The following is a 27,494-nucleotide window of genomic DNA, read 5'->3' as shown; positions in this document are numbered from 1 at the left end:
TTACAGGTGCTCTCATTCCCTCATCTTTTTTTTTTATTTTTTTTTTAACGTTTATTTATTTTTGAGACAGAGAGACACAGAGCATGAATGGGGGAGGGGCAGAGAGAGAGGGAGACACAGAATCGGAAGCAGGCTCCAGGCTCTGAGCCATCAGCCCAGAGCCCGACGCGGGGCTCGAACTCGCGGACCGTGAGATCGTGACCTGAGCTGAAGTCGGACACCAACCGAGTGAGCCACCCAGGTGCCCCACTCTCATTCCCTCATCTTAAGTGTTATGCTTCAAACCCTTACAGAAATTTCTGCCTGGATTCTGCAGTCATGACCTCAAAATTATATTATTTTATTATTTAGGATCTTCTGGAATACATGATACAGACCTCCACTATAACACTGATTCATTTTCTGAAATAACTGAAAAATAAAAATCAATCACAAATAGTTCAAAGAATAAACTCAAAGTGATGTATATATGTTTGAGACAGAAGGAAATGGAAAAAGAAAGCCAGAATGGGACATATGTATTTATCCATCTATACATCCACATATATCTACATGCCATATATTCCATCACATGCATACATTCACATATATATGGTGTGCGGGGTGGGGGAGAAAGAGAAAGAGAGAGACAGAAAGAGAGAGATTAAATCAGCAGAGCTGACTATCTGAAAGCAGTTAATTGACAAGCAGAAAAACTTCGATTTTTCAGGGAGCACTTTCTCCACTGACTTTCTAATTTACTAACTTAATAATTCCACTTAATCCAAGGATGACAGCAGCCTACCAAGAAAAAGAGGAAAATAAAGGTGAGTACCCATGTACCTCAAAGAAAAATTTAAAAACTAGTTAATGAGTCAAATTTTGTGAAGACAGCATTTCATAGCAACTGTTATGAGACAAGTCAAGTTAGCACAAAGATCAGAGAAAGTTAAAATTCCATGAGTTCATAAAAGCTGTCAAAAGCTCCAGAACTTCCTGTCACTTACAAACGCAAAGTACTCCATGGGAATATCTGAATATGGATAAGATAATTTTTAGGTGAGTGTGACATGGCCTAAAAGCTATCCCAAGATTAAAGCTGATAACCAGTAGGCACCAGCAAAGTTCAAAGAGTGTTACATACTGAAATCACATCTGCTTGATCCCCCTGAGTGTGTTTCTACCCCGTCTTCCCACTTTCCCACCAACCAGCAACTCAAATGTTAGCACTGAGGGCCCTAAAGTCAATGTCCTGTCCTATTTGTCTGTGCTCTGTGCCAATCAAAACGCTCGCGCTTCGTGTTTTGTTCCCTGCTCCCCCTCCACGCACCCCCCCCCCACATACACACACTCAGGGCTTAGGAAGGTCAATTTTTTCCCGCGGTGGGGGCTTCTTTTCCTGACCTCTCCAAGCAGTCTGAAGAAAGAAAAGGAGAGGAGGCATTTGGGCAATTTGGGGAATACTGCAAACACCAACCCGATGGCACAGGTTCCAGCTAAGTGGAACATCCCACGAGAGAAAGGATGCTTTGGGAGACGGAACGGGTGGGTGGTGGCAGGATGTGACCCAGGCCATGGAGGCCCAGTGAAGATCCCCATTAAACTATCTCTTTGTTGAATTTCGGTGCCGTTTAATAGTATACCTTTCTTGCAATACACACAAGCCCTCATGCCTGCAACATTAACAATATTAATATTGTCTTTATTGATAAATAGAACACGCTAACCTATACAATATCTTCATTATGTGCTGAAAATATTCTAAACACCTGTAAGTACACATAAGTGTGCACACATACACCGGTGTAATTTGACCACTAAAGTTATCGTTATCATTTCAGTCACTTAGATGAGGGAAAATGGGAGGCATAGAGTTTATTTCAATATTGAACGGTAGAGGCAGGATTCAACCCAAACATCCTGAGAGCAGAGACCAATTCCCATGCTAAGTGTTCTCACATGGCCCACAGGGCTCAGTAGGACCTAAATAGGACAGATATCCCACGAGCTATTCCCAAACCCAAATTTGGGAAAGACTAGGCCAACTTATCTCATTTTTGTAAACGTAGGCCTCTTTGGGTATTTCTTAAATATGTTATCAAAACAATACAAATTATGATGGCAAATCAAGTGATTCAAAAAGATTATGCTTAAAACAGTCTTCATAAAATCCTTCCTCACTCCCAGCTTTGCTTTTAATTTTGAGTTCTGGTTTTGTTTGCTTTTTAATTTCGGTTGGTGATTGACTTTAATAGCCCTAACATTAGAATAATGACTTTAATAACTTCTAAATAATATGTGGATAACATTATTTCTTGATGCTTTTGAGAGTAATTACAAGATCTAAAGAAAAGAATTTAGTTTACTCATAACCTTTCCCCTACTTCAGTCTTCCATTGATATTTGCATTTTAGGTCTTCTTTGCATGTCTTTCACTTTTAAATAATACCTCTGAATCTTATAAGTCTATCACCTTTAGTTAGCTTTTCTCAGTGTCTGAATTCTAGGCTGTCTTCCACTATCCTGACCCACTTTGCTCTGCCTCTCCTATTCCATCCACCTAGGACGCCTAGGACGTGCAGCTGTACTTCTATGTCACCGAGGCCAATGTTTACTTGTCTTCTGGCACCACAACCAGTGCCTTCTAGTTGAAGACTACTGGAAAATCAAACGGTGGGAGATCATGTTATGATGTGAACTCAATGTGAGGCATGGGAATCGTACATCTTATGACGTAGCTCTTGTTCGGTTGCATGTTCTTTCAAGAAGTAAACAGTGTTCCAAGACCTCAAGCTACAGTACCTGTAACTTTCAGCTTTTCAGCCCCAATGGTAATCTCGTCTTCATCTGCAGAGAACAGCACCCTGCCGTCTTCACTCGCTCTCACTTCAAATCTCTTACACTGAGCTTCCACAGCGTCAGCTCCTATGGTCAGAGGAAAGGTTTAAAAATGAAACTGGCATGTAGGAAACCATTAACATGTATTTTTTTTAGAAAAAAGAGGAGAAATAGATATATTAGGTTGTTTTTTTTTTTTTTTTGTCTCTGCAGTACATTTTATACCTGAATTAATATTTTGAAATTGTTTTCCCTTCCAGTAGGCTCTCTAATTTGGTCGGGTTTGCTGGGCTAGGACGGCTGGGCATACATCTGACCTCTAAATGCTTGCATAGTCCCAACAAGGTTTGTAGCCTTAGCTAACTAAAAAACAAAACAACAACAACAACAAACCCAAACAAACCAAAAACCTTTACATACGCACAAGGAGAGATGACGTCTACTTTGTTCTTGGTTGTAGCCTGAACACGCGGCATTATACCTGGCACATGCCGGTTGCTCAATAAATACTTATGGACTGAATTACTCCCCTATTCTCTCTGCAAGCAGACAATAGTGCCTGTGCTTGCTACATGGCAAGGTACTTATAAAGCATTACTCAGTTGTGAACCGTTAGCTACTCTACATTTCACATATTTTAATACTGAACTTTGTTCACCCTTTACTGTCACTGAATGTGAATGCATTTTATAGTTAATCTTGCAAATATAAATACATATATGCATATATATACACACACATATATATGTTTTTAGTGCTCCCCAATGTATTTTCTCATCAAAAGTTTTCTTGATTTATTAAAATATAGTATTAAATATAGTTACATCATAGTATTGGAAATCTGTTTCTGATACTGGGCAATTTTGCATATTAATCCATCTACAAACCACGAAGGCAGCTTCCATATTTGGAATACATGATCAATTTGTAAGTTTGAAGGGCTTCAACAAGAGGATCAAACTGGTCAGAGGGTGAGGAATCGCTATTTCCATACTATCTATTTATTTCTTTTGGCATAACACATTTGGCATATGATATGCCTTCCCCTCCTGTAAGATCCGGAGTGTCTCTCCTCTGCTATCTACATCAGAAACTCTTGTCAGATACAACCCAGCCCAATCACGGACCTAGGCACATCACGTTTGCTCACACCTCTTTTCATTTGCTTTCCATATACTACGGACTGCTTGTTTGTGTCTGCCCGAAATTCTTCTGTTGACATCCAAGCCCACAATGAGATGGTATTAGGCCAACTTATACCTCAAAGGCCATCTATGAGAGGTAATTAGGTCATGACGGTGGAGCCCTCAGGAATAAGATTAGTGACCATACAAAGTTTGCCTTTTCTCTCTCTGTAGTCTGCTGAGTGTGGACACGGTGAGAAGCTGGTATCTGCAGACCAGGAAGCAGCCTCTCACCAGATGCTGGCTATGCTGGTGGCTTGCTGTTGGAATTCCTAGCCTGGAATACTGTGAGAAGCAACTGTCTGTTGTTTAAACCACCCACTCTATGGGATTTTGTTATAGCAGCCCAAACAGACTAAGACAATGTTCTACCATAATTTGTTTGATATGCAACCCCCTGGAATTCAAAACATGAGATCATCTTTGTATTCCAAAATATCCTCCAAATTTAAACTTGGGTCTGATTTCTAGAGGTGCTTAGGGTAGGAAGTTGGATAGGTGAATGCATACCAGACGTAAACTTTCTTTCCCTTTCCTTGGCCCTCAGCCCCACCTCGGCCTTGTTGCCAGGCCTACCCCATGGGCTTTAGTATCTTATACCTTCCTACCACTATGGCTTCTGAGGGGCACTTAATAAGAGGAAAACATTAATTACAAACCCTGATGACTTGTGGGATAATTTCTCTGAAAACAAGATGTATATTTTTCTTTTAATATAAGAAACTACCTACATGTTTTCAGGTCCACATAGAAATTTTAAAAAGCTTCAACTGTTTATGACGATGCTAAGTAAGATAAAACTGATGTTAACCTTGCAGTATGTCAAGACCCAAACAGCATGAATTGTATTTCAATGTCTGTTATATATATATTTTTTAAGCAAAGCACTTCTTTAAATGAAATTTAATGGCAATATTGGAACCACGGGAGACCTATTGTCCTTGGTAACAGTCTTTGCCTTTGATCTGGCAAACATTATTTAGCAGCCTGTATTCAGTGGACTGTGTCTTCTCCTAATCATGGTCTAACCTTCCTGTATTATGCTTTTAATCTTTAAACCATAGTAACCCAACTGGGTGATGTTCAAAAAAGCGTGCTTGGGGCTGGATGTGTTGATAAATGTGACTTCTAAGTTTTGAGGCCTCTGTGTCTCAATCTGTCTTCAAGGCACTCAGACATACACTAAATCCGAACTGCCTGAAAGATATTCTAGATATTATGCACATAAAACCTTAACATGTATATTACATTGCTTTCTTCAAATATGCTTAGTTATTGGGTGAATTGATCCACAAAATATATCAGTGATTTTAATGACATTGAAGTGATTTATATCACTATATGTATATAATATATATTTTACACACACATACATACACATGCCCCATATAGACACAAGTTGATAAGACTTTTCTTGGCATAACATTTGATGTCATTATATGTAAGATACTTTATTAACATAAGCATGCTATATTGTGTGTCACATAAACTAGTAGAAATACACGTGGAGAATCTGGATATGGCAAAGTGAGTTGAAATCTTAATTCAATAAATTTAAATAAGCAAAAGCAATAAGCTAGTAAGAAAATATATGCACACCTGGAATTAAAAAATGCATCTAGGCCATAAATAAATGCATGCAAAATCATTCAACTAAAAATAGACATATAAATTAATACTGCAGACTACACTTTATTCAACATATTACTAACATTTCAGAAGGCATATTTGCAAGCAATTAGCAATACTTGACAGTAAATATTTTAAATCAGAAAACAATTTTGAATATATTGTGCTGTTGTACATTGCTTTCCTTTTCTACAAATAGCAGACAGTAATGCATGCAATTAGACACATAGTGCATCACTGTGAATATTTATGTTTCAAGTTAATGTATTAGGCGAGATGAAGCTGAATGTATTATATCATAACATGTTTTGCGTTGTCTTACTCTGTTTTCCACATTCCTGGCTTCACATATTTGTAAGGCTAGGTCAACTTGGATCCAGTTATTCAGAGGAGCTAGGTAAATGCTCAGTTCCATTTTCTTCCCAACCATCAATGCTTCCTGAGTTGCAGGAAAGCAATATGCCTGAATGACTCTGGATAAGGAGCTCTGATTCCTTAGCAAATAGGTCATGTGGCATGGGATATCCAGACAGTTCTATATTTTACTAGTCACCTTAAACACTAACTTGCTAACTAAAGTCTCAAGACTAAATGTTTCCTTAAGAACAGCTGAGGAAGTTTCTGTTAGCAACTGCAAAATCAAACAAAGAACAGTCAGGGATAAAATAAGTAAAGAGAAGGGGTGCCTGGGTGGCTCAGTCGGTTGAGCGTCCAACTTCAGCTCAGGTCACGATCTCGCGGTCCATGAGTTCGAGCCCCGCGTCGGGCTCTGGGCTGATGGCTCAGAGCCTGGAGCCTGGAGCCTGGAGCCTGGAGCCTGCTTCCGATTCTGTGTCTCCCTCTCTCTCTGCCCCTCCCCCATTCATGCTCTGTCTCTCTCTGTCTCAAAAATAAATAAATGCTAAAAAAAAAAATTAAAAAAAATAAGTAAAGAGAATTAGCAGGAAAAAGGGAGAAACCATGTAAGCAAAATAATAGATTCCACAAAAGGACTGAAGTATTAAATATATTTCCAAATATTTTCTCTAGTTCACTTAACGTTCTGTATATATTCTTTAAAAGCAAATAAAGAAAAGTAACAGCAAAGCTAATTTCTTGCTCTCCTCAGAGATGGCTCCACTGCCTTTCTGGAACATTCACATTTCTTAAGACATAGTCAGCAGCCAAAGGCATATTTGCTGACAAATAGAGAGGCTCCAGTAATTTATCTACTGTTTTTGCGTTTTCTACATTAAATCAGTCAAACACACGAATTAGAAAATTTTCTTCAATAAAAACCTCTACAGGAGCTCAAACAATATATTTCCATAGGGCCTCTTGGTACTAGTTAGTCCTAATTTAAAGAAAACAAGGCAAAGATAAAAATGGATATACCTAATTATCTCTGGTGTGTTTTCCTCAAGCATATCATGATGGATCTTTCTTCCTATATAACTCTGATTTTATGTGTTGCCAATATTTTCAAGGTCTTGAAGAAGAGTATAATTAAAAGATTAGAAATTCCCACAAGAAAAACAAAAGCAAGAGTCAATACAGTCAACGAAATCCAGAGTTCTCAAATTCCTGTTTTGGAATTATCATGGGCCAAAAAAAAAAAAAAAAAAGGCTGACACAAAACAAAAGAAGCTGCTTTCATGAAGTATAAATATAAATGAGCACTATATTTTACTCTATACAATGTATGTCATTAGAAACTCGCCTGCAGAAAGTGTACTATGAGTGTACTTGGGGGAGAAGGAGAAGAAGCAGAATGAGGGAAAGATCATAGGGGCCAGGGTGGGAGGCTGATCTTGGAACAAGGGCTCCAGGGCCTTTGGCAATTGCAATCTACATTGGATCCTGTCTGAGATTAGCACACCACCCCTCTCCTCGCGCCCCTACAACCTAGCCCCCAACCATAGGAACTGATTTCTGTTTCCGAATTGGAATAACCATTGTTTCTCTAGCAAATAAGGTCATTATATGAACCCTGAGGTTGCATTCACCCTTGTATCCCTACCTGGGGCTTCCTACCATCCTGTATCTAGACCGGTGCCTTGTATACAGTAATTCCTCAATAAAAGTTTGTTTTTTACAAAACAAAGGAGCAAAGGGGAAGAGAGAGAGGGATGGTTGGGGGCCACAAACCAAGAAACAGGCTCTTGGTTACCAGAGGGGACGTTGGGGGTGGGGATGGGTGAAATGGGTGATTGAGGAGTGCACTGTCATGGTGAGCACCACGTGATGTATGGAATTGTCGAATCACTATACCGTACACCTGAAATTAATATTACATTGTATGTTAACTATCTGGGATTTGAATAAAAACTTTTAAAAAATGTTTGTTTTTAAACTGAAGTGAATTCCACTCCTTTCCACATTCTGTATCTTTATGCCTTGTTTATCACTCCTTCACCCATCTATACCATAGCCATGACCTCATACTATTATTCTCCATCTTCCTTTATTTATTTATTTATTTATTTATTTATTTATTTATTTTCAAATATGAAATTTATTGTCAAATTGGTTTCCATACAACACCCAGTGCTCATCCCAAAAGGTGCCCTCCTCAATACCCATCACCCGCCCTCCCCTCCCTCCCACCCCCCATCAACCCTCAGTTTGTTCTCAGTTTTTAACAGTCTCTTATGCTTTGGCTCATCTTTTCTTAATCACATGTACCTTCACCCTAGGGGAACTCTGCATGTCCGCATTATTTGGAAATGAGTTCTCACCACTTCCATTTTGTAACTTTACTACTTAACGTATGTATCCTTAAAACATTTCTCTCAGTTTTGCAATACACACACACACACACACACACACACACACACACACATACATAAATGCATACACAAACACACAGCTTTATATTACTTCTATTTTTCAGTGACTAGGCTTTTTCACACATTAGGCTTGTGAGATTCATCTCTTTTGATACATGTGGTTCTGGTTTATTCACCTTCACCACTATAGTCTATTATATGGATATCCCAGTTAGGGATCTACTTTCCACTGGTGATCTTATAGGTTTCTAGAATATCTGAATCAGTAACAAGGAAGCTATAAAAATTTTCCTACAAGTCTCCTATACTCAAGCAATTACAGAGCTTTTGCGTTGGTGTGAAATGGCTGGATCATAGTGAATGTACTCCAAATTTTCTAGATAATAAAAAGTTACTTTTCAGACTGATGTATCAATTTACATTCCCACCAATAGAATAGGAGAGTTCCTGTAGCTCCACATCACTGCCAACATTCAGTGTTATCAGACTTTGTAGTTTTTGCCAATCTGAGTTCCTAAAATGTATGCCACAAAGGTTTCGATGAATAATTCCTGGATTACTGTTGGAGGGATTATCTTTTTTATGCCACTGCTCCTCAATGTCCTTTACTGACAATATGCTCCCCACGATCAATCTATGGGGGCAGGAGGGGGGTGCTGACTCTCCGTCTAGAAGTTGTTCAGTTCTCTTCAACCAAAACAATTAATTCATACACAAGCACATGACCCAAACACTCTCCTGATTTTGTTTTATGATTTGAAAAAGAGGCACAATCTTCTTTCCAGATCACAGACCCAGAGCATGATATAAACTAATCTTTTGAGGCTAGCTATACCCCTATGTGGAAAAAATCTGCCTGAGAATTCAGCCAATCAGTGAAAATGGTGGGGGCGGGGCGGGGAGGGGCGGGGGGGGGGGGGCGGAGGAGTGGGTGGGTTGGCAGGAAGAAGGTAAGAAGGAGAATGAGAAGCACAGATAGACATGCCTGAAACTATTGCTTAAAGGCTGGATCCCGTGAGACAAACTAGTCTAGCCCTGGGCTTGCCTATTATATGAATCAATAAATAACTCATCCGCCCCACCCAGGTTGAGTTCTTAAATTCTGAATTTTCACCGTTCATTGTTCTTAACTCTTTCTCTGTTTACTTCTTTAGGTTTCCATGTATCCTTCTCCCTCTCTCTCTCCCTCTCTGTCATGCTTATCTTTATCAATTAGAAGTTAGAGGGGCGCCTGGGTGGCTTGGTCGGTTAAGCGTCCGACTTCGGCTCAGGTCATGATCTCAAAGTCCATGAGTTCGAGCCCCGCATCAGGCTCTGTGCTGACAGCTCAGAGCCTGGAGCCTGTTTCAGATTCTGTGACTCCCTCTCTCTCTGCCCCTCCCCTGTTCATGCTCTGTCTCTCTCTGTGTCAAAAATAAATAAACGTTAAAAAAAATAAAAAAAAAATTAGAAGTTAGAAACCTTCCACCTTTATGAAACACTGCCCCACCACACATGCACAATATACAAATCATTAGCACTTAATTAAAAGGGGAAAAAATATGCTCTAGGACTTCCTAAAATGATGCTGTGGAAATGGACACCATAATATCCTGGGGCAAATTGTTTCATAGCCTTTGCATTGAGCAAACTAAATTTCTACTTAGACAATTTCAACACTTAATGGTGTAAATAAAATCTTTTATGCTTATATTCTTCCCTCTTTTTGGTGATTCATAACAGTATCATAATAATATTGTTCATTAATTAATCATTATCATTGTACTTGTATGACTACCTAACCAGCCATTTCATAAATTACTATGGTATTTTCTCCTGGACCTGGCCTCTATGAATTCTGAGAGGATCAGGTAAAATATGCCTCTTTATCTCATTTTTGTTGACTATGTTGTCTAAGACAAGTGAAAGCATACATCTTTGACTTGCGATTTTGTTTAAGAGGACCAACGGAACAACATCTGCATAAAATATTCTGGTTTTTTTCAGTATAGTATGCAGATATAAAATTACAGCATTTCAAAACTATGAACAGCACAAAGTTGGTGAGTGAAATATTCCCTATTTTTTTTTTTTATATATCATGACCACTCATTTTCTTTTAATATATAAAGGAAAAAACTGAAACAAAAATGCATGTCACATGCAGTGAAATAAATATGATAGAATTATTAAAGAAGAGCAGAAACAGTGAATACTTAAGTAATGAGAAGAGACTGCTTACGACTACATTTTTGCTAAGTCGATATTACAAGAAAGGAGAAAACAAATTCCTAATATCTTCTGGTAATCTCTCATTGCCTAACTTTTCAGCAGACATTAATAATGTCTAAGATGGGCGCCTGGGTGGCGCAGTCGGTTAAGCGTCCGACTTCAGCCAGGTCACGATCTCGCGGTCCGTGAGTTCGAGCCCCGCGTCAGGCTCTGGGCTGATGGCTCGGAGCCTGGAGCCTGTTTCCGCTTCTGTGTCTCCCTCTCTCTCTGCCCCTCCCCGTTCATGCTCTGTCTCTCTCTGTCCCAAAAAATAAATAAAAAACGTTGGAAAAAAAAAATTAAAAAAAAAAAAATAATAATAATGTCTAAAATGATGCAGTATAATTTATGGAAGTTGTGGTAGAACTTGAGACTTGAAAACTCATTTCTTGGTAATACCCAACTAAAGTTATTCCCATTGTGGTGTATGATTTTTAATTTTTAACACATGTTTCATAAGAACAAGAACTTCTTTCTTGTCAGCTTGACCTGGTCTTCTGCTACATTTTGACACAATTATCAGGGTAGTGTCACGTGCATGCTTAATAATTTTATTTCTTTTCCTTTCTAACATGCATTTTATTTCAAATAATTAATATGTGTATCCATGTTTAGACTTCAACACAAGGATGAAAAATGAGTTGGTACAGTTTTCTGATAATATTTTTATGCAAATTCCCTCTAAATTACATGCAATATAACTTGTTTGGTTGCGATAGTATAATTTTGCAGATGTATTCACTAATAATATGGTCTCACGGTACCAATTAAGTACAAATTTCATACCAGATTTCAAGATTACTTTTTCTCGATTTCCAAAGTCATCCAACTTTTGGGACACCTGGGTGGCTCAGTCAGTTAAGCATCTGACTCTTGCTTTCAGCTCAGGTAATGATCTCATGGTTAGTGAGATCAAACCCAGCCATCGGGCTCTGCACTGACAGCACAGAGGCTGCTTGGGATTCTCTCTCTCTCTCTCTCTCTCTCTCTCTCTCAAAAATAAATAAACAATTTAAAAAAATCCGACTTTGACAACTTATTACCTAAATATCATAGTGAAAGTCACCGTAACAGTACTTTTATTAACTTTTCTAATGTAAGAGGTCTTACACAGAACCCATTCCAGACAGAGAACTGTATTCTTGAAAATGATATGAAAAAGTAACCACCTTCGCTACAGAGTTGTACTTGCATATTTATTTATATTACCTACTAACACTTCTTAGTATGAATATCTGAGGCGTGCTTATTGATACTTAGTTTTTACATTCAAAACGTTCCATATTCCCCTTAACATTAGGTAGATTGTCTCTGGATTTCATTTGGTGGGAACATGTTTTTAGTGTTATAAATCAGTTAATTGAGCACGAAACAATAAACTTCCAGATAAGCAGTTTAAGAAACCTTAGTATAAAATACAGTTTTTATTATAATATGATCATTTTAGGCGGTTAGTCAACTGTGCATTATTATTGATTTGTTATAGCTGATGCATATTTTTTTTTATTTTTTTTAACGTTTATTTATTTTTGAGACAGAGAGACACAGAGCATGAATGGGGGAGGGGCAGAGAGAGAGGGAGACACAGAATCGGAAGCAGGCTCCAGGCTCTGAGCCATCAGCCCAGAGCCGGACGCGGGGCTCCAACTCACGGACCACGAGATCGTGACCTGAGCCGAAGTCAGACGCTTAACCGACTGAGCCACCCAGGCGCCCCAACTGATGCATATTTTTATGATTACATGTAATTCTTAGAATTGCTTGCATCGGAACACATTATTTCTGATTTCCAAGGAAGCCTCAGTCTCGGGTTTCTAGAAAAATGACCAAATCGGGTCTTGTATCAGAGAGAATGATCTAGTTTATAATCCAATGAAACAATCCCTCAAATTAGAATGCCTTAGGCCAGCGAAGGTCTGTTCCTTGTTCATGCTCACTTCCAGCATGATTCAGCAGGATGCTATGGTCACAGAAATCACTCAGGGACCCAAATGGTAAAGGCTCCATCTTAACACGCGCCTTCAAAGCTGTGGCAACAAGAGAAAAGGATATGGCGAACTGAGCGCTGTCTTTTAACTTTCATTTTGAAGTAATACATCATTTATTGTACTACTGGCCAATGAAAGCGATATCATCAAGTCTGTTTCCAAATAAGTGGGAATTTATAATATTTAACCTGATGTTCACCTGTAAATACAAAACTGACAGAGACCAAGAAAATATTTATTACTTTGTCAGGGCTGCCAAAGCACCACACATTGGGTGGCTTGAAAAACAGAAGCTATTGCTTTAGAGTTCCAGTGGCTAGAAGTCAGAGATTAAGGTGTTGTAGAGTTGCTTCTTTCTGAGGCTAATGAGGGAAAGGTCTGTTCTAGTCTCTCTCCTTGGCTTGTAGATGGCCATCTTTTCCATGCATTTCGTTCCCCCTCTATAGGTATACTCTGTGTCCAAATTTCTCCTTTTTATAAGAATATCAGTCATATTGGATGATCCACCCTAATGACTTCATTCTAACTTGATTACCTTTATCTCCAAATAAGACCCTATCTTCAAATAAGATCACATTCTTGAACTAGGGTTAGGACTTCTTATATGAAATTTTGTTTTTGGGGGAATGGATATAATTCAACACGTAAAACATATCTTCAGTGTAATGGGGAAAATAAGAAAAAAATAAAAATGCCAACCTAGGATTTTAAGGCTAGCAAAATTATCATCCAAGATCAAAGGCCAGAAGATATTTTCAGACTAACAAAAACTGAGCGAACTAATCACCAACAAATTCATTTAAAAAAAAAGTGTAAAGGACTATTTTCAAGAAAAAGATCACTATCAGAGATACATGAAGATTAAGATTTGAAAAACCACACTCTCCTGGGTTTTCTTGTAATTCATTGGTCATACTTTTTCAGTCCACATCTCTGCTTTCTCCCTTTTTATTTCTATTCTCTAAATATTTACAAAATATTTACATGCCACAGAGGTCAGACTAATGACTCTTACGTATATTCTTTATGAAATGTCTCCAGGGCAAATAAAAATAAAAGAATTGAGAAAAATCCTTCACTATTTACATCCATTCACCTAAGGTTCTCATCCTGGATCATATACTTTAAATAAAATGTATGTAAATCCAAAATTTATAAAATGTGCATTAATATTTATCTTTAAATCCACATTTATATACTGTTTATAAATGTCTGAAAGACAATGTTTATCGCGATAAGAACTGTTGATTTTCACATACTTGCTAATTTATCTTTTCCTCAGTAATCCCTTTCTCAGTAAATAGGGCCACAATTCACTCCAACAGGTTAGCCCTCAACTTCAAGGTTAATCTCAGGTTCCACTTCTGAAATGACAATGATAGGAACTTGGCATATTTGATCTTCAGAAAAACTGTTGAAACATATTTTATAAACAATTGAACTGTCAGTAAATAATTCTAAGGATATATAGCAAATGAAGAAACACAAAAAATTATGACATGCCAAAAATAGGGAAGTCTGACCCATAGATAGGAAATATCAGGCAATAGAAATTGCTTGTGAAAAATTACAAAATGTCAGATTTAACAAAGACTTCAAATAGCTACTTAAAGTAGCCAGTATACACACATTCAAATAACTAGAGGAAACTGCATTCATTTTTAAATTTTCTTTGTAATCTCTGCACCCAATGTGGGGCTAAAATTTGCTACTCTGAGATCAAGGGTCGCCTGCTCTGGTGACTGAGCCAGCCAAGCGTCCCTAAGGGAAACTGTATTTAAAGAATTAAATGATTGTCTAATAAAATGTTTCATCTGATGGAGAATATCAATAAGGATGCAGAAATTATAAAAGAAGCAAGTGAAAATTCTGAAGCTAAGAAGTAAAACAACTGAATGAAAAATTCACTCCAGAGTAGATTTGAACTGGCAGAAGAAAAAATTAGTAATTTTAAAGGCAAATAAGAGTTATAAAATCTAGGAACAGAGGAGGAAAAGAATGAAGAACAACGAACAGAACCTCAGAGAGAAATGTGGGACGTCACTAAACACATGAACATGTGTGTAATAGGGATTCTAGAAGTAGATGAATAAGAGAAAAGATCAGAAAATATGCCTTAAGAAATAATGTCTGAAAACTTCCTAAAAACGTATTGAAAAATAATAACCTATGTATCCAGGAAGCTTAATGAACTCCAAAGAGGAAAAATACCAAAAGATCCACATACAGGCACATCATAGTACAGATGAGGAAAGCCAAACACACTGGAAACCTTGAAAACATCAAGAGAAAAATGGCTTCTCAGTTTCAAGGAAACCACTTAAGGTTAAAGGGCTGACTTCTCTGCAACAATGGAGAAGTGTTCTTACTCATGCCTCTACTTTTGCTCTTGTTGCCCTGCCTCCCAATGTACATCCTCCACATTTAAGCCAGAGTCGCATTTTCAAAATGAAAATCAGACCACGTGACTCATCTACTCAACTCTCTTCAGGAGTTCCACATGATATTCAGAATGCACCCCATGTTTTCAACTCTCAGGACTTCCAGCGTCTGCTTTCATTGCAATGGTTCTTTTGCCATTTCTTAAACACACTGCTTTTATAAAACACACAGGTTTTTATACTTTTTGTCTCCTCTGTCTGCCATGATCTTGAGCCAGATCTTGGTGTGTTTTGCTCATGACTGTATTTGGTTTTCTAAAGAGTTATTCCTTCAAATAGCTCATCCTCTACCATTCCTTAAAATGGCCACCATTCCCTCTCTCCCTTCTCTGTTTCGTCTACAGAAACTCACCACACCCTTCACATTGGAAGCCTTACCCCACCACGTTGTTATAAAGCAATCCTGTTCTATCATCATTTTCTTCCACTTGAATCTATTTTACTTTTCTTCTTATCACTTTTGGTTGCTTATTTATTTTCTGAATACCTCACTGAAATATAAGCTACATTAGTTTAAGGATTTATATCTATATGGTTCATCCATGAAGCTTCAGTAATTATATTATGCATTTTCTCACCTATTACAGGTGTTCAAGAAATATTTCTTGCAAAGAAAATTTGATTATTGATTTAATAACCTCATTTAATTTTCGCCTCAATAAACATGTCAAAAACTAACATCTAGTTCCTTTATCATCTAAATAAATGCCTCATATTCTGCTTAAATATATATATATATATATATATTCAAATTATCTTTTATAATAATATTGCACCTTTAGCTTTCTGGCTTCTTTCAAGGTCTATTTCAGTTTCTGTCTTTCCTCACCTTCTATGTAAACATTCTATGGACTTGCCTTAGCTGATAATACAAAATACTTAATATACACTTGTGACATACATATTGATATGAGTGTATTTCAAGTTCCTTACAAATATCTGGACAATGCTTATTCAGCTAGTATATGTTTATATTTGGGAGCTATCTTTTTTTTTTTTAATGTTTTTTAATTAATTTTGAAACAGAGAGAGTCAGAGCATGAGCAGGGCAGGGGCAGAGAGAGAGGGAGACACAGAATCCAAAGCAGGCTCCAGGCTCTGCGCTGTCAGCACAGAGCCCGACGCGGGGCTCGAACTCACAGAGTGTGAGATCATGACCTGAGCCGAAGTCGGCTGCTTAACCGACTGAGCCACCCAGGCGCCCCTATATTTGGGAGCTATCTTAAGTGTAGTTTGATAACTGTGCACGCCAAAGAAAAAAAAAACTCACAAAAATTAACAGATATGCTTCTTCCACAAAAAAGACAACTTATTGAATTACAAATTTTCTACTAATTTTAGGAGACTATATAAAGAAGAATGCTCTTAATATACCTTTTAAATTATTCTATTTTTAGAAGTAATGTTCTGATTTTGTTACCTAACGTTTCCAGTGCTTGAATATTAAATGTGTGGGGGGGAGTACATTTATACGAACTGTAAAATTTTATTCATTAATTAATATAATTACTTTTCATGTCTATGAAAAAATGTGCAGTGAGAAGGAGTATTTAAAGAGAACTTAATGAAGAAACTATTTACAAAAGTGTAGACAGGGCTAAGGGGCATTCTTAAATCCCCTTCTCACTGTACCATTTTTTCTTCTAAGTGCCTTCCTGATACAGAAACCCCCCCCCCCCAAAAAAAGGTAAAGAAATAAAAGATTTCTTTCCACATGGGAATAGAAAAAGCAGAGTTACTGAATTAAGATTGAGCCCTTAAATTAATACATGACATTTCAATTAAATATTTCTCTCAGAAAAGGACCTAACCCACTGCTATCTTCCAGTTTATAAAGTGACTGCTTAATTGTTTCAAAATAGTAACAGGATTTTCAGATAAATAAAATAAATATTTGTCTAAGATATATCTTCTCTACATTAATCTTTCTAACAACACCCTTATTTTCTCTAGTCTCCTGAGGACTTTCTGATACCCTGAAATTTTAAAAAAACATTCAAGACGAAATGTCAAGAGCTAAAATGCCTCCCCCCAAGCTAATGTTTTCATATACTGGTAATATTTGGGGTGAGGATCTTATGAAGTCATGTATTTAATTGAATGTTTGAGGAAACTTCTGATATTATTATAGACAGTTAACTGTGTTTCAGTAGACAGTATTTGAATTTATTAAAAGTAATTTCCAAAATGGATTTCTAAGTTTCTTATTTCCTGATTATCTCTTCGGTTTTTGGATTTAAGCATGGCCATGTTACCTCTTCATGGCCCATCCCTCCTTTCAGAATAGGTATTTAAATCAGTGTGTGCGTTTACAGAGTCGTCAAAAGTAACTTCCTACATTGCTCTCATCTAATTGAAATTTCTAATTATTTTCCACATACTGTCCTTCACTAGTGATTAATATTTTTTTACTTCTAAGGTATTTTCTGATTAAAAGCAATGTTTGTCATCAATTTTCCAGCTAAATGTAAAAGAAAAAAAGTATCACAGATAAACATGCAGAACATTTTAAATACTAGTCTAATTTTCCTTCAAAAACATATCATTATCTATCTTTCCCTGAAGCCAGCTGTTTGGTGCCCAGAGGATAAAAATAATTTGATGATGAAATGAAGTGGAATGTTATAATAATACTTGAAAAAAATCAGATGGCAAACTCTCTTATCATCACTTGCTAACTGCAGGTATTAAATGAAGGCATCTAAGGGCTGGAAGTATATTTCCAAAAATTTCCTTCTGGATATTCGTGTCTATCAGATTACTTGTTAGGCTGCTTCTCTTTCCAGCACACGTCTGGTATGTGCTCGCTGCTTAAAATGAAAACATGAGGTCTTCTGCAACTTTCAAACGATAGCTTCCATTTTGGAGACGAACACAGGTGCTCAGGTCACTTTTATGCGTCTCATTCCAGAGACAGGGAAGGCAAAACGGAGGGCTGGCCCATTTCTTTCTTTTTTTTAAGTTTCTATTTTCATTCCAGTTAGTTGGCACATGGTGTTATAGGAGGTTCCGGGGTACACGTTTCCTTGAAAGACACTTACATCTGAAACTGTACATGTCACCTCCACCTACATCCGACTGGCTAGAACTCAGGTACACCTGGCTGCAGTAGAAGCCTGTGGTCCTCATTTGGCTAATCCACATGCCCAACACCTGAGGTGGTATTATTAGAAGGGGAAGAATTGTTATAGGGAGAGAGCTATTAATGCTATCTACAACATCACACAAGTGTTTTTAACTCAGAAATTAATCTTAATCATTTCTCAGACTTCCAAAAACCCTACAGTCAACATTTATACACATTTTTCTTATGGTTCTTTTGCTAGGAATAGCTGGATTCCATACCCTATAGGATTCCTTACCTTAATTACAGTCTTGCTATTTTACCTAAAATAGTACAGATCCCTTCGCCTATAAATTAACTAAAGGAAGGCTATCAGAAGCAGAAGACCCTTAGGTTTGAGTCACGCTTTGTATAAACACATTGTTTTATTAACACAAAATTTCTATGACTTACAGAAGAAAGCCACATAATCAATGAAGTTTACGAGTAAATCACATACATAAGCGAATACTTGCTAGAAACATACTGATTTAGTATAAATATTCCTTCCAAAAATTCTAGCTGAGTAATGCTTCATTGTAAAGACGGAAAATAAATAATTTTATTATGTTTTTATTTAGGAAATTATTGTGTTGTCAACGTATATAGTTCAGTTAAAGGAAAATAAATGGTAATGTGGAAAAAGACTTTTATCTATTGTTTAGTCGTCTGCTTGATAATTACCTCTAAATATTATTATTCAGTCAGAATTTCTTTCTTTACAATATATAATTTGCATATTGTTAAACACTTTTCATTTAACTCAACCCCTACTATTTCTTTCTATTATATACATATACGTGTGTGTGTGTATATATATATATATATATATATATATATATATATATGAAAAGTAATATCACATTGAGATATTCAAGTGTTTTTTGACCTCCAAGCATTCTTTAATAGAAATTACCAGTAAAATATTTACGAATAAATTGTATGTGATGTTTGAGCTTTCTTTCCCCAAATCTGTGTCAGCCTATGTTTAATACTATCAGTTATTTCACCTGATTCTGTATTTCTTTTCTTCCAAGACTCATCTTCACTAAGTAGATAAGCACGAAATTGATGTCAGTACACTAGTTTCTCTGTTATTTTAATGTCTTTCCAACATATATTTAGCTATTAAGATATGAGCTACTGTAGAAAAGAACAGGATACAGCCTTCATGGAGTATAGATGTGAATTTAGAATACAATTTTCATTTCAAAATTAAATTATCAGGGAGAGAAACCTATAAGGATTTAGTCGAATAGAAAAGAATCAGTGCATTCCGTAAGACACTATAGTTCACATACTAAAAATTATATATGATGGGTGTGAATGTCTGCAAATACTGAAAGGAGTGATAATATCATTTTAAAATTGCTATGGTTACATATATACTTTTTGCATATGTTATTTGTGGTTACGTTGGCAGAAGGGATACTTTTTGTCCAAAGATATCTCAATAGAAGACAATATCCAATAGGCTGTGAAAATCTTTTCTCCTACATTATTGTTCATAAATCACATTTTCTTTTGTCAAGGTAATGCATTTACATAATACAAAAGTTAAAAGCATAAGTTATACTGGATGAGACTCACTTCTACCCCTGCCCTATAAATCCTTGTCTGACATTTCCTTTAAATGCAACAATTTTTGCTGTTCCTTGTGAACTTCTTTACTTTTAGCAAATACAAGCACAGATAATTATATCTTTATTTTTTTTAATGTTTATTTATTTTTGAAAGTGAGCGAGAGAGAGAGAGACAGAGAGAGAGAGAGAGAAAGAGAGAGACAGAGTGTGAGCAGGGGGAGGGACAGAGAGAGAGGGGAGACACAGAATCCTAAGAAGGCTTCAGGCTCTGAGCTGTCAGCATAGAGCCTGCTCAGAGCCTGGCACAGGGCTCGAACTCATGAGCTGTGAGATCATGACCTGAGCTGAAGTCGAACCCTTAACCTACTGAGCCACCCAGGTGCCCCTTATATCTCTTTTTCTTAAACAAATACACATTTTTTACAATGTTTGTCCATTGCTTTTCATGTAATGATTGTACTCCACTATTAAATTACTTTTCAGTTTATGACAGTCTAGATAAATGAAAGGATATAATAATTCAGGCACCCGAACTTGCCTAGCTTTTGTTTGATTCAACATGTGTTCATTTTATATTTGCTTACAATTATTCTGATAAGTTTTAACTGCTTGTGGTTTAGTAAGAAAACTCCTATCTGAACACCATGTTTTATTAATCATTTTGAGGAATACAGTGATGCCATGTTAATTACATTTTCATATGACACTAAAAGTGGAAGGAGAACAGAACAGCAGAATAGGAATTCTAAAGGATCTTGACAGGCCGGCAAGAAAATCTACACAAGAACAGAATGTGAGGGGGGAAGAATTGTGAACATTTATGGGAGAAGGTGTTTTGTTTATTAGACAACTATGTCAGATGGGTTCAGTGGTAAGGGTTTAAGTACTAAATATTATCTTAGACTGTATAACTACAAACACAATGCTGATGAGTGAGAAAATGATCCTGTTGAATTCTAGGTTGATTAAACTGTATCTGTTGGGATTATTGTGTTATTACAGGTATTCTTTGATAGCTGATTGTTGATGTGAATTAAAAATGCGGCCAGAGTAAGATTAACCTTGTTGATGAAGAGAAATAAAACTTAGTCAATACAGTGAAATTGCGAACAGAAGTGTAGTGTAATCATAGTTTGAGTGAAAAACAGGGTCACATAAATAACAGGGGGTAAGTGTGCCACACATTTTGGTCACACTTTACTTGAGCGCTCAGCTATGTTTTAAGCTCTAAGGTTTAGGAAGGATGTTGACATAGCCTGTAATGGTAGAAAAAGAAACAAAATGAGAAAAAAATATTTCTGCTTCTGAAAAGATGGAATATCTAAAATGAGATTTCCCCTCTTATCTGAAATAACAACAGAAGGACAAATTATATAAAATTATGGTTTCAAGACACTCTGATGTCAGAGAATAGTACACCTAACAGAAAGAGACAAATGAGATGGGATCATACATACTGCAGGTTACTCTTTTTTTTCATGTTTATTTATTTTTGAGAGAGAGAGAGAGAGAGAGAGAGAGAACACAAGCAGGGGAGGGGCAGAGGATCCAAAGCAGGCTCTGCACAGACAGCAGAAAGCCAGATGCGGGGCTCCAACCCCTGAACCGCAAGACCATGACCTGAGCCGAAGTCAGATGCTCAACAGACTGAGCCACCCTGCAAGTCCCTGCAAGTTACTCATTTAAGGGAACTTACAGGCGATGGTAAAGAGAGGAAGAATCCAAGTGGAACCCAGAGACTTCCTGAGTTGGGGAGAAAGAGCGAGACTCCAGGGAGACCAACAGGTAGAGTTTCCAGGACAGAGTACCAGAGAGAACAGAGAGGCAGACAGATGAGAACTCTAGAGATCGTCAGAAGATCTTCCTCAGATAATCAGCAGATTATATATTATTCCAAGTGTGTGAGAAAGCTGCCCTAGGTCAGGGAAAGAAATAGAGGAAATAGTGCCCAGCATTTACACAGGGCTGGGAATAGTACTTGCCAGGTTTGAAAAAACAAACACAAATATCATCATTAATGGGGGTCTGGGAGAGGACTCAGGAAACTCTTGAATCACAATTTATAATATAGAATGATTAGCTACAGACCTAGCAAGTCCATGGATCTGCCAAAGAAACCCCAAATGCAGGACCCTGAAGGGTGAATCCATTTTTAGTTAATTGCATCCAGTACAAAATTTGAGAATATTTATAGACATCAAAAAGCACACAGCACACACACACAGAGAGAGAGAGAGAGAGCGAGAGAGAGAGCGAGAGCACAAGCAGGGGAGGGGCATAGAGAGGGAGACAGAGAGAAAATCTCAGGCAGGCTCCGTGCTGTCAGTGTAGAGCCCGATGTGGGGCTCGAACTCACAAATTGTGAGATCATGACCTCAGCTGAATCTAAGAGTCAGACTCGTAACTGACTGAGCCACCCAGGCACCCTGACAAAAATGTTTAAATTAGCAAAAATGGATGATAAAATGATTATTATAACTATATGCTGTATGCTCAAAAGTTAGAAATGTGGATAAAAAAGACTCAACTCAAACCTCTAGCGATGAAATCCATCCACAATGAAATGAAAAAGACACAAAATGGGCTTAGCAGTAGGTTAGACATTGCAAAATATATATACATTCATGAATGTGATACATAATAAAATCTAAAGAGAGGATGGATTTTAAAAAAAAAAAATATTTATTTTTGAGAGAGAGAGAGAACATGAGTCGGGGAGGGGCACAGACAGATGGAGATAAAATCTGAAGCAGGCTCCGGTCTCTGAGCTGTCAGAACAGAGCCTGATGCGGGGCTCACATCCACAAGCCTTGAGATGATGAGTTGAGCTGAAGTCAGACCCTTAACCTACTGAGCCACTCAGGTGGCCCTGGAATGGAATTTTTTAAATGAGGAGAACATCAGTGATGTTTTAAACAACTTCATGGGGATTGATACACTTTTCTTAAAGAAGAGAAGGGGACTGAGAATAGACAAAATATTTGAAGGAATAATGAACAAGAAATTTATGACAACAAATCCTAAACACAAAAATATTTAAAAAACTATATGGGGGCACCTGGGTGGCTCAGTTGGGTTGGGCATCTGACTTTGACTCAGCTCATGATCTCGCAATTTGTGGGTTTGGGCCTGGCATCGGGCTGTGTGCTGACAGCTCAGAGCCCAGAGCCTGCTTTGGATTCTGTGTCTCCCTCGCTCTCCCTCTCTCATAAGCACTAAAGCAATCAGAAAAATAAAAGCCAATAAGGAGACCAAATGGCATCATACAAAATCTCAACTAATCCAAAAGAAAACAGAAAAGGAATAAAAAGAAAACAAAGGGGACAAGTAGAAAGCAAATAGCAAGATGACAGGCCTAAACCTAATCATATCTATTTAATGGAAATAATGTAAACACTGCAGTCAAAGGTAAAGACAGGTAAACTAGACAAAAAACAAGACCCAACTATATTCCACCTACAAGGAATCAACTTTAAATAAAAAGGCACAAGTTAGAAGTAAAAAAATGGAAGAAGATATGTCATCCTAACTCTAGTCCAATGAAAACAGAGTGACTCGTTCAATATTAAATAAAACCAATTTTAATGCCAAGCCTATTACTAGAGATTAAAAAAAGCCATTTCATATGGATAAAGAGGTCATGAGGTCTTCTAGGGTACAAAAGAAATTCTAAATGTTTATACATTTAAAATGAAGAGCTATGGAGGATATACACAAAGAAAATTTTATAGAACTGGGCACCTGGGTGGCTCAGCTGGTTAAGCACCCGACTTCAGCTCAGGTCATGATCTCGCGGTTCCTGAGTTTGAGCCCCACGTCAGGCTCTGTGCTGACAGCTCAGAGACTGGAGCCTGCTTCAGATCCTATGTCTCCTTCTCTCTCTTCTCCTCCCTCACTTTCTCTCCCTCTCTCTCTGTCTCTGTCTCTCTCTCAAAAATAAACATTAAAAAAATAAATTAAAAAAAAAAGAACTAAAACCAACTCAAAATTACAGAGATTTTAAGCCCCATTTCCAAATAATAAGTATAAGGAGTCAACCAAAAATTAACAAGGTATAATAGCAACACAATCAAACTTTACTTGCCATTTATAAAAAAAAAAAAATGTTATCCAAACAAAAAATAATATGCTATTTTTTCAAGTGCACATGTAACATTCTCCAAGATAGAGAAAATTTTAGGCCATTTTTTTCAAGTTTCAAGTTGGGGTGCCTGGGTGCCTTACTTGGTTAAGCAGCCCGCTCTTGATTTCAGCTCAGCTCATGATCTCAAGGTTTGTGGGTTTGAGCCCCACATCAGGCTCTGCACAGACAGCATGGAGACTGCTTGGGATTCTCTCCCTCTCTCTCTGCCCTGAACGTGCTCTCTCTCTCTCTCTCTCTCTCTCTCAATCTCTCTCTGTCTCAAAAATAAATAAATAAACTTAAAAAAAGTTTCAAGTCTTGCGAATCATATTATTATAGCAATGTCATTAAATAAGAAATAAAATTTATGGAGAGATCTGAAAAATCCCATATATTTGGGAACTCAATAATGCACTTCTATATAATCCCTCAAAGAAGAAAATAAAACAGAAAGTAAAAAGTATTTTGAAAGAAATAAAAATGTAAACAAAATATATGAGGTTTTTTTTTTTAAGTTTATTTGTTTATTTTGAGAGAGAGAGAGAAAGTACATGTGCCAATGCAAGAGTTGGGAAGGGGCAGAGAGAGCGAGAGAGAGTCCCAAACAGGTTCTGTGCTGTCAGTGCTGAGATCCACATGGGGCTCAAACTCAGGAACCAGGAGATCATGACTTGAGCAGAAATCAGGAGTCAGATACTTAACTGATTGACCCATCCAGACATCCCTAATATGAGTTTTTTGGATAACACCAAAAGTGTACTTAAGTGTACTTAAGTTGTTAAGTACAACCAAAGTTGTACTTAAGTGTAAACTGACAGCACTAAGCATCTATATAAAAAATGTGGAAAACCCTAAAATCAATGATTCCAGTTTTCACCTCAAAAAAACTGGAAAAAAGGAGGGCAAATTAAATCCAAAGTGGCAACAGGGAAAAACAAAAATCAAAGCAGAAATCAATGAAACGGAAAGACAAAAACAATAGAGCATCTTAATGAAACCAGATTCTATTGTTTGAGAAGCTCAATAAAACTGATAAACATCCAAAAAGGAAAAAAACAACAACAACAACAACAACAACAAGACACAAATTACAAGTATTACAGTAGTCCTCCCTTGTCTGCAGTTTCAGCTTTCTGTGGTTACACATACCCCTGATCAATTGTGGTCCGGAAGCAGACGACCCTTCTGTCATACCCTCAGGTCAACAGTGGCCTAACACTACATCATAACGCCTACAACACTCACTTCACCTCATCTCATCATTTAGGCGTTCTATCATGTCACATCATCACAAGATGATGGGTGAGTGCAGTACCATAGGACATATGAGGGAGAGCACAGCTACATAATTTTCATTAGAGTATCTTATTATAGTTGCTCTATTTTCTTACTGGTTGTTAATCTCTTACTATGCCTAATCTATAAATTAAACTTTATCGAAGGTATGTAGGGATAGGAGAAAATAAATGTGGTGTTCAGCAGTACCTACAGTTTCAAATATACACTGAGGGTCTCGGAACGTATCCCCACAAAGAAGGGGAGACTACTGTAATGAGTAATGTGACATCACAACATATTCAAAAGATATAAAAAATTAATAAACATACATTATAAATGACTTTATGCCTATAAAGTTGGTACCTTAGATGAAATGGGCATAGTTCTTGAAAGACACAAACTACCAAAGTTCACTCAAGGAGAAATAGATGAATTACATGTCCTTATATTTATTAGAGACATTAATTTACGTTTAAAAACTTTCCTGTAGAATTCTAACAAGTCAATTAGAAGATAAATGACCCAATTTAAACATGGACAACATATATAAATAGACATTTCACCAAAAAAAAAAAAGGAAAGAAACAAAGAAAGTCTAACAAGTCCACAAAAAGATGCTGAATATTAGTAAGAAAATTCAAGTTAAAGACACAGTAGATACCACTTCATACCCATTAGAATTACTGTCCCTAAAGAGAGACAGTAACAAGTACTGGCAAATTTATGGAGACACTTGAAATGCAAAATATTTCAACCACTTTGAAAAACAATGTAGTAGCATTTTAAATAAACACAAATTTACCACGTGACTCAGCAATTCCCATCCTATATATCTACCCAAGGGAAATGGAAACAAAAATACACACAAAGATTTGCACATGGATGCTCATAGCGGAATTATTTTTACCAGCTCTGAATTGAAAATGACCCATATACCTATTAACTGACGAATTAACAAACAAAATATGGTAAAGTCATATGTCATGGAATATATTCAGAGATAAAATAGACCACCTTGACACATACTATGATATGGGTGAACCTCAAAAGCTTTACACAACATGAAAGAAGCCAGCCACAAAGACCACATATTATCTTATTCCTTTATATTAAATATCCAGAAATGGCATATTTATATACAGAGAAAATAAATTATTGGTTGGCTGGGGAGGCATATAATAAAAGGGAAATGACTACAAACAGGTAATAGGTACATTCTGGAGGTAATAGAAATGATTTTAAAAAGGATTATGGCCATGGTTGCACTACTGCCTCTGTAAATTTATTAGAACCATTGCAGTATGCATTTAAAATGAATGTAGGGGTGCCTCGGAGGCTAGGCCAGTTAAGGATCCAACTCTTGGTTTTAGCTCAGGTCATGATCTTGCAATTTGTGAGTTCAAGCCCCACAGTGGGCTCTGGGCTGACAGCTCAGACCCTGCTTGGGATCCTTTCTTTCTCTCTCTCTCTTTCTCTCTCTCTCTCTCTCTCTCTCCCTCCCTCCCTCCCTCCCTCTCTCTTTCTCTCTCTCTGTCTGCCCCTTCCCCACTTGTTCATGTACGTGCGCTGTCTCTCAAAAATTAAAAAAAAAAATTTAATTAAATGAATGTATTTAATGTTATGTAAATTAAATATCAATGAAGCTCTTAATATAGTTTTCGTAAAGGAAACTTAAGGTCCAGATGGCTTTACTTGCAAAATGGCCAATTCTACTACACATTTAGGTAAGAAATACCATTTCTAGATTAACTATTCCTGAAAATAGAAATGGAAGGAATACCTCCTAACTTCTCATGAGTCTGGCATTACTCTGATACTAAAGCAAAATAGATATTACAAGAAAATTAAAAAAAAAGAAAAACTACAGGCTAATATCCTTCTTGAAAAAAAAAAACATTGTAAATCTTTACTGTATGATGTAACCACATGTATGAGCAAATCAAACCAAGAAATACCTATAAAAAGGATAACTAATATTGTTTATCTCAGGATAAATACTTTGAGATCAGTGTTCTATATTTGAAAGTCAATCAGTATATGCAAAGATTTTATGCCAGGGTAAATAAGAAAAACCATATCGTCATCTCAGCTACAGGAAAAAGCATTTGCAAAATTCAAATTCCATTTATTATAAAAACTTTTAATAAACTGGCAATGGAAGGAAACTTCCTCACCTGATGAAGGGTACTTCTAAAAATCTTAACGGTAATGAGATGTTCAAAGCCTAAACAAAGGATGTCTCTTCCCCTTTAACCACTCCTGCAGAAGTCCTCACCAGAACAATACAAACAAACAAAAAAGAAATGAAGAGCATGCACTTTAGAAAGGAA

General features: G+C 37.0%; 1 protein-coding gene across 4 annotated transcripts in view; it reads right to left on the bottom strand.

The window, feature by feature from the left end:
• SGCZ (sarcoglycan zeta) overlaps positions 1 to 27,494 on the bottom strand; it is a 762,749-nt gene that overhangs the window by 69,191 nt on the left and 666,064 nt on the right. For all 4 annotated transcript variants that reach the window (XM_058720119.1, XM_058720120.1, XM_058720117.1 and 1 more), the window contains one exon: positions 2,782 to 2,904. In XM_058720119.1, coding sequence (XP_058576102.1) covers positions 2,782 to 2,904 — 123 coding nt within the window. The remainder of the gene's footprint in view (positions 1 to 2,781; positions 2,905 to 27,494) is intronic.

Source organism: Neofelis nebulosa, chromosome 3, assembly GCF_028018385.1.
Source record: "Neofelis nebulosa isolate mNeoNeb1 chromosome 3, mNeoNeb1.pri, whole genome shotgun sequence".
Lineage (NCBI taxonomy): Eukaryota > Metazoa > Chordata > Mammalia > Carnivora > Felidae > Neofelis > Neofelis nebulosa.
This window is presented reverse-complemented; position numbering and strand designations above follow the sequence as displayed.